Below are 11,100 nucleotides of genomic sequence, written 5' to 3' on the forward strand. Positions count from 1 at the left end.
ATCAGGAAGAATGGAACAAAAAGGAATACCAAAACAAGAAACAGAAAAATGCCTAAGAAATGGTAAAAGGAGTGCTATTTCCCAGGTTGAATCCCTGTAGATAATGGTGAACTGATGCAGCTAAGTCTGCAGGGTGTGCTACCTATAGGGTGGAGTGACCAATATCAGATTTCTGATCCTGAAGCTGCATAATGTCTAAGCTTTAATTATCAAAGGACCAGATTCCTCCAATATGTCACTGGATATTGGTCCAGTCATATTTCCATCTTATTTAAGAGGGATAACACAGATGTACTAACCAGTAGCATGACACATCATTTTTAACTGGGTCTTTAGCAGGTCTACCTGATTATCAACATACATCATTGCTGTTTCCTAATCATGAAACATATCACAATCTTTTTATCTTCAACCACCTTCATCCACAGGCACCAGAGACAAATCAAGCTAAAGTATTAACATGTTGTGCTGTATATATGGTTTGGATAAGTTCTACAGCAGAAGCAGTAGCACTAGCAAGAAGAGTTAGGGTAGCAACAAATATTCCCCCAAATCTGCAGCAATGGCTAACAACCCCCTACAACTCAATAGCAAACAGAGACCCAAACTTATTATAGCATCATGGTACTATCAACTGAACAGGCAACACAAGTTAAGTAATCTCAGAGTATTTATGCAGTTAATGAGAACACAATTAAGAGGCATGAAAAACCACCCCACTCTTGAAAACCATACCCAGCCCATCTACCAGCATGTATGGATATATGACACAAGCCCGCACAATAAATCATAGAAAACCATGAAACAGGACAGGTCTCTGAAACAGAGGTATGGGATGAAGAGAGGCATTAGTCGAAATAGGCCTCAGCAGCAGCCAGTTGCAGATGTCAGGGTGAGGTTGTCCAAACAGGCTGGCAAACATGGGGGCCAACAAGGTTCCACTGATCACGTCATTCCTCTGAGCCAAGGCCCACAGTGCATATTGGGAGACTTCCACCACCAGAACAGTGGACAAGATGTGAAATCCACAGGTTCTCAATAATCCACAGGCCCTCTATGGTGGTGGATCAGAGCAACCACTGGAATCACCGGGCATAGTGGAACCCAAATGGGGTACACCACATTCCCTGCCAAAGGAATTCTAGAAGTGTTATGCATAAGCTCCCTATATTTTCCATTCATTCACCATTTCCTCCAGAGGAAGTCAGAGTCATAATCTATTCCTGAATACCTTGCCATACTTGTACCTTCTACCTCAGCATCTGCAATAGTCAATCATTGAGATGAATCAAGGAAGAGGATATAATACTTGTGTAACAAATAATGAGACTTACATCTGTGAGCAATGAACAATTCAGAAATAATGTAGGAAAGTAAGCCAGGCCCAAAGAAACATAGGTCCCATGGTTTCCCTTATTTGCATTATCTAGTATATGTCTGAGTAAAGCACAAAAGGTCAGATAAGGTGATGTTAGAGAAATGAACCCTAAGATATGTATTCAAATGTTTTTTTCTTTCTTGCGATTGTTTCTAACATATTTATAAGATTATTTCTTTGTTGCTTTGTACGTCCTTCCCCCACAGTATAACCCCTGCATTCACTGTATTTAATGTTGATATAATTTGTGGAGGGGAAGGAGAAAAACAAATTGATTAAATAGGAATACAGGTGGACCCATTGCAAAAATGAGATGTACAAGGGGTTACATTAAAAACGAAATTTACAACTTTGGTGGGGGGAAAGGGTGGGAGCAGGAGGGTTGGGTGGGGGGGGGGGGGGAGAGGATGGGAAGGGATGGGAAGGGGGAAAAAGGAGGAGGCTACAATGCTTCATAAGAAATGTACTCATGGGGCTGGGAAGGTGGCTCAGTGTTAGAGCGCTTGCCTTGCTTGCATGAGGCCCTGGGTTCGATTCCTCAGCACCACATAAGCAAAAAGCCGGAAGTGGCGCTTTGGCTCAAAGTGGTAGACTGCTAGTCTTGAGCTGAAGAGCTGAAGGACAGCGCCCAGGACCAGAGTTCAGGCCCCACGACATGACCCCCCCCCCCCAAAAAAGAAATGAACTCATTATCTTGACCACATAATTGTAAACCCTCTGTGCAGTATTTTCACAATAAAAAAAATAATGTAGGAAGTAAATTCTATTTATACTAGTACAATAAAGTTAATACTTAGAAATGAATGTTTGAAAAATCTACCCTTGAACAATGGAAACTATGTGACACAGCTAGTCTAGGAAGAACCCATTTTAATCTTATCCTTATTTCCTTGCCTCGCAGGAACTTACTTTTAACTTTTACAGAAAGAAAGAATTATTTTTCCTTCATATTTTGTAGGTGCTCCAATGTTGCCATCTATATAGCCATATGTGCCTCACGATCTCCATATTCATGAGGAATAGCTCACATCCACTAAAAGAGCCATGGAGAACCCATGCACCGGAGGACTGAATATTAGGCAGGAATATTTCCTACACAATCCTTCCCAGTCCTGATGTGGGGGAGGGATCATCAACAATCACACCAAATCCTTAAGAGACAAGCTTAGGATGTCTGATATGAGGGAGGGAGGCAAATGGCTTATTCCACAGTGTAATGGATACAGTCTGGGAAGACAAGTCTGAGGACCCCTGGATAGGTAGCCTAGAGTTGCTGCCAGAAACTTCTAGGATCAGAGAAGAGGTAGAAATCAAACAAAACAGGATATGCAAAACAGAAAAGTAAAAGCAGACTGGTTTGGAGCTACTGATCAAGCTTCACATGAACATAGACCTACCCTAAACTCTACCTCCACCCACATGCACACTGATCAACCTAGACAACCATTTTTTTTAACAGTCTTGGAGGAGGAGTATGATTTTCTAAGAATCCACCGGGAGGAAACTTTTCACTAGTTTCCTGAAGCAGTTAATGAAAGAAAGGCAAGTAGAGCAGAGCAAATGTTCACAGACAGTGCCCATGCTCTGACTTCAAGCCAAAGGACCAACAACAAAATGAGGGAAAAAAGATGTTTAAGGGAAAGGCAAATTTCAGACACAAATAACCAAAAACTCCTTAAAATTTCATAGATGGAATTTGGGAGTTTCTGGGAAAATAATGAGGAGAGTTTGACAAATCAATTTAATTCAAAGATTATAAAGTATGTCTACCTTAAAATTCTGCTATTTTATTCCAGTATATATATAATATATATGTGATATATATTATATATAAATATATATATATATATAATAAAATTAGAGAATTAGAATTAGAGAAGGCGAAATGATCCCAGAATCAATCAGTTAGGTGTCTGTAAATAGCTGATCGTGTGGTTTGAACTCTGGGCCTGAGCACTCTCCCTGAGCTCTTCCCCTCAATGTGAGCTCTCCACAACTTGAGCCACAAGGTCACTTCCATTTTTCTGGTGGTTAATTGGAGATAAAGCTCATGCACTTTCCTGCCAATGCTGGCTTTGGACCAGCATCCTCAGATCTCAGCCTCCTTAGTCCCTAGGATTACAGGTATGAGCCACTGGCACCCAGTTGCAAATAACTTTTTAAAGTGAGAGGGGAGATATTCAAATTTTTAAGGCAAAACAGAGGCATAATTTATATTCAGAGGTGCGACCGACCAGCTGGGCCAGAGCACTGGGACCTATGGGAAAGGGTTCTTGGGATAGGTGGGCAAGGAGTCGGCGAAGTGACAGACAGACACAGACTCAAAAGAGCTGAATTTGAGTGTATCTTTATTGAGGAGAATTAACATTTTTACACGGCGTGTGTTTGTGACATAGATTCTTTGTTTATTTAAGCATGTAATCAGTTTTTAAGAAAAGCAAAGCATTGATGGATTACGTGAAAATTGATGACTATCCCACCAACAGTTTAAGCTAAGTGGTGTGGAACAAGTCTAGCATATAGTTGAACGCATCATCTATTCAGCCTTTTTTATGTTTAATAATTAACAAACCTAAGACAGGGCTGTACTTATGTTGTACTCTTTTTATTTTTTTCATATATTTTCAAGTCCTTTCGAAACCATCCTAAAAACCTCTTACAGGTTGAGTCAGGGATTCTCTATCATTTTAATCCCAATATTTGTTCACATAAATTTCTAATTGTTATTTTAAACTATATTATTGTTGTTTTGATAATAAACACAATAATTGTCTAGATCTAACTAATCTTTGCATAAAATCTAATGAGTTCCAAAATACCCTTTTTCCTTTTACATGAATCCATCTATTTTCATCTTTATAAGCTCCTGTATAAGGCAATGGTTCATCAGTTGGTTCAGGAAATGTGATGTCACTAAGTTTATATTTTGTGGGAATCCACCATCTATTCCCTACAATGTAAGCTGGACTAAACTTAATCATAACTGTTGGGGGAATATTTCTTTTTCTTTTATTATCAGGGGTCCCTTTTTCTAGAACTCTCTGAGCTTCTAGGATAACTCTTTCTAGGTTAGTTTAATTCATTAATTCTGCCTGTTGTAACATATCTGGAAAGTTTGCTTCTGTATTTACTACTATGTGGGAGCCACAAAACTGCTTGTGAAGTTGTAGGAGTTTCTGGATGCAGTGTCACATCAGATGATAGATTGAATGTGGCATTGCCCACATTTAATCTTTGGTGCTAGTCTGTATTATTCAGAGAAGCCATCTCTATTGGACTGGAAAGAAACAACATGCTCTGTTCGTGGATCAATAGAAAAATAGCCAAAATGAGAATAAAGGCAATGAATGTACATCCCAGAAGAATATAATAAGGATAAAGGTAGAGTCAGTAAAGGTTGAGCCAAGTTTGTAGGAAGCCTTGAACCAACATCCCCTTCCTGCAGGCATGCTCCTTTAAGCTTATGCTTTGCCTGGAGCATTTATACTGCATTTATACTCCTGAACCTAGAGATTCTGGTACTCACCCATGTGGCTTTATAAACTTGCTTTTTATGAATTGAAGCTAATGCTTCCAGCAGCAAGGCAAAGAGAAAGAACCCAGAAGAAGCCTACTTAAAATGCCCGTGGTGGGCGGGGAGACGCATGTGCAAATGGATCTTCTGCCCCAACTCCACCCTCCAAAACAACAAAAACAACCCAGGACTTTCAAAGAAAATGTCCTTCTTGGAGACTACAATTCCCACAATGCTCAGCACCGCCCTGGTCAAAAGAGTGCATGGATGTATTGGGACTTTTTTCTCCCTGCTTTAGGAGCTAAGATGAATTTTACTTGAAAAACAATATTTCCTTCCTGAAACCAGCCACAAAATGTAAATATATGGGGACAAGTGGATGCATTGACTGTTTGGTTCTTTGTTCTAATAATGAAATTTTGTTTATGTGACTGTGTTGCTCATACATTCCTTTTTGTTCCATTCCTGTGTTCTGCTGAATGTAAATTATATCTCTGTTTTGTCTTAAATTGTTAAATACCTCTCCTCTCATCTTACAAATGTACTGACAGACACTGAACTTTTATCGGGTCATTTCCCATTGCTGTAATGTACACAAGGGCATAGAATAGGAAGATTGTTACTTGGATATGCAGTATAATCCTTGTGTTGATTTGCCTTTCGAAAAATCTGTCAATTAATTTTCCAGAAAATCCCCAATTCTATCTATTACATAAAAAGGAGTTTTAGGTTGTTTCTGAAGTTTGCTTTTTATTTAAGGGTGTTATGATTGTTGTTTTTGCTATTGGTCCTGTGGCTTGAACTCAGAGCTTGTGCACTATCTGTGAGCATTTGCTGTGCTCTATTTGCATGTCTTTAATAATGTCTTCAGGTAAGTAGTGAAAAGTTTCCTCACAGGGATTCTTAAGTACATGGCACATTACCCTGATTTTCCTACAAAGAGAGTGATTTGGGGGTCAGAATGAATGCAGGTGTGTAGAAGAGTGAAGTTTAGGGTAGGTCTATGTTGATGTGAAGCTTAATCACTTGCAAACCAGTCTGATTTTGTCTTTTCATTTTTGCAGGTGAAAATCTCTTTAATATTCTTACCTCCTCTCTGAAACTAAAAGTTCCTCTCAATAGCTTTAGGCTACATATCTAGGGGACCTCAGACTTGTCTTCTCAGACCTTATCCATTAAGGTGTGCAATAAATCCTTTGTCTCCTGTCCCAGTCTCATCAGAGCACAAGCAAGACTTCTGTGAGCCAATGGGATGATAGTTAAGAAGACAGAGAGATGGCTGATGGCACAATTCTGCCATATCTCTCAAATACTTGTGTAAAATTGGTCTAAGCCCACTCTGCCAAAAAGTGCAAACAGCACACTACTTTCCTCACTCTGTTTCAATCTATGTTTTCCACCAAAGCCTCCCTTCACTTAAAGTCCCACCCCAAACTGATAGAATACAGACTTCCTCAAACCATAAAGGGCAAGAACTTGCAGTCCTGAGGGTGGGAGTCATTGGCCCTGAAGCCTTTGCTCACATTTTGCCTGCTCCTGCAGTCACCCCAGGGTCTGCAACAGTCTCTCTCTCTCTCATAAACAGAGATCCTATACTTGTCTCCTAAAGTTTACTGTGATTTTGGGTGATCCTTTACATACAACATAATTGGGATAGATTGGATTGGAAACTTGCTTACCTGATTTTATTTCTCCAGTGTATGGGTTTTGCATGTCCGTTTTGTGTAGCTGAACTATTCCTCATGAAAAATGGAAATCAAAGTGCATATTTGGATTATAGACTTCAACTTAAAAGCACCTCGGATAATATAAAGAAAACCTAATTTCATTCTGTAAAAGTAAATTCCTAAGAGGCAAGGAGAAAAGGATCAGGAAAAACTGGAGTGCTTCCAAGACTACCTGTGAAGTGTAGTTTTCACTTTTCCAGCCTATATTTCTGAGGCATTTATTTATACTTTTATCCTTTTTTTGTTTGTCGTTCGGTCATGGCACTTGTACTCTGAGCCTGGGAACCATCACTGAGCTCAAGTGCTCTACTATGTGAGCCACAACACACTTCCGGATTTTTAGTGGTCACTGGAGATAAGTGTCTCACACATGTTGCTGGCTAGTCTGACTTTGAACTGGGATCCTCAGTTTCAGCCTATTGAAAAGTGAGGATTACAGACATGAGGCTCCAGCACCCAGCACACACATTTCTTGTGTTTTATGTCCCAACCCTGGACTTGAACTCAGTGCATGGACACTGTCACTGAAATTCTTTTGCTCAAGACTAGCACCGTACTACCTGAGCCACATTTCCACATTCTGCTTTTTCTCTGTATGTGGTACTGAGGACTTGAACCCAGGGCTTCATGCATGCTAGGTAAGCATACTATCACTGCTGGGGCCAGCCACAACTCCAGCAGTGCTCCAGAAGAACAAGGGGATGATAATGGAAGAGACAGAGACAAGCCCAATGATGAATTTCTGTTTATTCCAGCAATGACCTTAGCTATTGACATTTTCTCTATCTGCACAATGCTTGCATCACATTGTTGTAAGACTCAATGTGCCAGCAAGCACAGATCATATTCATCCTTCCTCATTATAGTTCAACCTTTGTTCACCAAATTTCAACAGGTAAGCCTGCAGGGTCAGAAGTAATAGGAAAACTCCCTCCTATGAATAGGGCAGTGGTTGTGCAGGTTTTGCTCACACCTTGCCAGCTGCTGGCACCTCTGGGTCTTCAATGTCTCTCCTTTATCATTTTGTAAATTGAGCAAGTGTCTATCAGCCTGAACCTTGAAAAAGCAGCAGATCATATATCTCAGGAAGAATGGGAAAAAAAGGCATACGAAAAGAAGGAAGAGAAAAAGGCATAAGAAATAGCAAAAGGTGTGTTATTATCCAGGTTGAATCCCTGCAGGTAATGGAGAAGTGTTGTAGCTAATTCTGGGGGTGTGCTACCTATAGGGTGGAGTGACCAATCTCAGATATCTGACACTGAAGCTGCATAATGTCTAAGCTTAAATTATCAAAGGACCAGATTCCTCAAATAAGTCACTGGATAATGGTCCAAGTCATATTTCCATCATACTTAAGAAGAATAACACAGATGTACTGACCATTAGCATGACACATCATTTTTAACCACATCTTTAGCAGGTCCACCTGATTATCAGCATACATCATTGCTGTTTCCAAATCATAAAACATACCACAACCTTTTTATCTACTTCCACCTGCATCCCAGGGCACCAGAAATTTATCAAGCTAAAGAATTAACATGTTGTGCTGTATATATGGTTTGCATAAGGTTCACAGCAGAAGCAGTAGCACTAGCAAGAAGAGTTGTGGTAAAATAAGGTTGGCAACCAATATTCCCAAAAATTGGCAGCAATGGCTGAGAGCCCTCTAAAGCTCAATAGCAAACAGAGACCCAAACTTAATCTACCAGCATTGTTCTATCAACTAAACAGTCAATATAAGTTAAGGTAATTGAATAGTAATCTCAGAGGATTTATAAGGTTAGTGAAAATACAATTGTTCCTGCAAGAGGCATGAAAAAACACCCATCCTTGAAAACAATATGCAGCTCAACTACCAGCCTGTACAGATACATAACACAAGCTTGCACTGTAAGTGATCAAAGAATCATGAAACAAAACAGGTCTCTGAAGCAGAGGTATGGAATCAAGACAGGCATTCATGCAAATATGCCTCAAGGCAGCATCCAGTCTACAATGTCAGGGTGAGCTTGTCCACACAGGCTGACAAACATGAGGTCCAGTAAGTTACCACTGATCACGTCACTCCTCTGAGAACAGTCCTGCAGTGAATATTGGGAGGCTCCTAACAACAGAACAGCGGACAACAAGTGAAATCCACAGGCCCTCAATGGTGGTGGATCATCACCAACAAAGGAATCTCTAGGAATACAGGAAACCAAGTGGGGTGCACCACATCTCCTGACAAATGAATTCTACAGGTTTTATGCATAAGCTCACACTTTTTCCATTCATTCACCTTTTCTTCCAGAGGAAGTCAAAGCCATAATCTATCCCTGAATACCTTACCATACTTGTACCTTCTACCTCAGGATCTACAACACTCAATAATTGAGATCAATGCAATAAGAGAATATAATATTTGTATAAGAAATAGTCAGACAAGTCTGTGAGCAATGAACAATTCAAAAATAATGTAGGAAGTAAATTCTATTTATACTAGTACAATAAACATAAAACTTAGAAATATATGTTTGAAAAATGTAACCTTGAACAATGAAAACTATGCGACACAGCTAGTTTAGGAAGCAGCCATTTTTACCTGATCCTTATCTCCTTGCCTCTCAGGAACTTACTTTTAACTTTTACAGAAAGAAAGAATTCTTTTTGCTTCATATTTTATAGGTGCTCCAATGTTGCCATCTATACATCCAAATGTGCCTTATGATCTGCATTTTAATGAGGAATAGCTCAGGTCCACTAAAAGAGGCATGGAGAACCTATGCACTGGAGGACTGAATATCAGGCATGAATATTTCCTACGCAATCATTCCCAGTCATGATGTGGGGAAAGGCTCATCAACAATCACAACAAATCATTCAGAGACAGCTTAGATGTCTGATATGAGGGAGAGAGGCAAAAGGTTTATTCCACAGTGTAATGGATAGAGTCTGGGAAGACAATTCTGAAGATGCCTAGATATGTAGCCTACAGTTGCTTCCAGAAACTTCTAGGATCAGAGAAGAGGTAGAAAATCAAAACAAAACAGGGTATGCAAAACAGAAAAGTAAAAACAGACTGGTTTGGAGCAAGTGATCAAGCTTCACATGAACATAGACATACCCTAAACTCTACCTCCACCCATATTCAACCTAATCTCCCTAGACAAGCATTTTTTGAAGTCTTGGCAAGGAGTACCATTTTCTAAGAAACCCTGGGAGGAAACTTTTCACTAGTTCCCTGAAACAATAAAGAAAGGCAAGTAGAGCACAGCAAATGCTTACAGACAATGCCCATGCTCTGAGTTCAAGCCACAGGACCAACAACAAAACCAGGGAAAAAACTTTTTAAGGAAAGGCAAACTTCAGACACAAATAACCAAAAACTCCTTGAAATTTCATAGATGGAATTTGGGAGTTTCTGGGAAAGTAATGGGGAGAGTTTGACAAATCAATTTAATTCAAAGAGTATAAAGTATGTCTACCTTAAAATCCTGCTATTTTATTTCAGTATATATATATTAGAGCAGGGGGAAATGCTTCCAGAATCAATCGGTTAAATGTCTGTAAATACCTGATTGTGTGACTTCAACTCTGGGCCTGAGCACTATCCCTGATCCCTTCAGATCAAGGTGAGCGCTACACCAATTGAGCAACAAGGCCACTTGCATTTTTCTGGTGGTTTAATGGAGAGAAAGCTCATGAACTTTCCTGCTCCAGTTGGCTTTGGACCAGCATCCTCAGATCTCAGCCTCTTGAGTCCCTAGGATTACAGGCATGAGCCACTGGCACACAGCTACAAACACATTTTTAATGTGAGAGGAGAGATATTCAAAATTTTAAGGCAAAAAGGACATAATTTATATGTAACAGAACACACATTTTTAACAATAATAACAACAAAACCATGGAGTCTCATAACCTCAATTACATTAATAGAACTAAGAATTAAAAGGCCAAATTATCTAATGCTCCTAATACATTTCCTTCTTTTGGTTGATCTCACAAAGTTTCAGGAGGTAAACTGAGTTTTCAAGGAGAAACTCACCTTAGTTCCCGTAGATGGGAGAGAGAGTTCCCCATGCATCCATGCACACTTAGGACCAAGTGTCTGGCGCCAGTGAAAACCCTGTAGCAAGCCCACTTCCTCTAGGTGAATGCATCGCATTGTGGGAATTGTAGTTTCTATCAGGACACAGATCATTTGAAAGTGTGTTTGCAGGAAAGGGGAGAAAAGAGGCCAATACCACCTTGCTCACTGTTGGTGTTTTCAGTTTGCAAATTCGGGTTTCTTTCCTTTTGCCTTGCTGCTGGACTTGCTCTTAAGTACAGTTTTGCACTCCATAGTCAGAACCAAGAGGTAGAAGCCCAGCTTGTCTTCTTGGGAGGTGTAACTTGAAGCCATCTGAGGATCCTAGGGAGAGTCTTTCCCCAGATTGGGTTTAATGATATCTTATGGGCTCATAGGTTTGTGCTGCCATTAGCATTTGTTCCTCGAG

The 11,100-nt window shown here is 40.0% G+C and overlaps 1 protein-coding gene across 1 annotated transcript in view; it reads right to left on the reverse strand.

Moving 5' to 3' along the window:
- Positions 1-9,299, reverse strand: part of LOC106000993 (zinc finger protein OZF-like) — a 77,703-nt gene extending 68,404 nt beyond the window's left edge. The window contains exon 1 of the mRNA XM_013036186.1: positions 9,238-9,299. Coding sequence (XP_012891640.1) covers positions 9,238-9,277 — 40 coding nt within the window. The 5' untranslated portion in view covers positions 9,278-9,299. The remainder of the gene's footprint in view (positions 1-9,237) is intronic.
- Positions 9,300-11,100: the final 1,801 nt, after the last annotated feature.

This window comes from Dipodomys ordii, unplaced genomic scaffold, assembly GCF_000151885.1.
Source record: "Dipodomys ordii isolate 6190 unplaced genomic scaffold, Dord_2.0 Scaffold256, whole genome shotgun sequence".
Taxonomy (NCBI): domain Eukaryota; kingdom Metazoa; phylum Chordata; class Mammalia; order Rodentia; family Heteromyidae; genus Dipodomys; species Dipodomys ordii.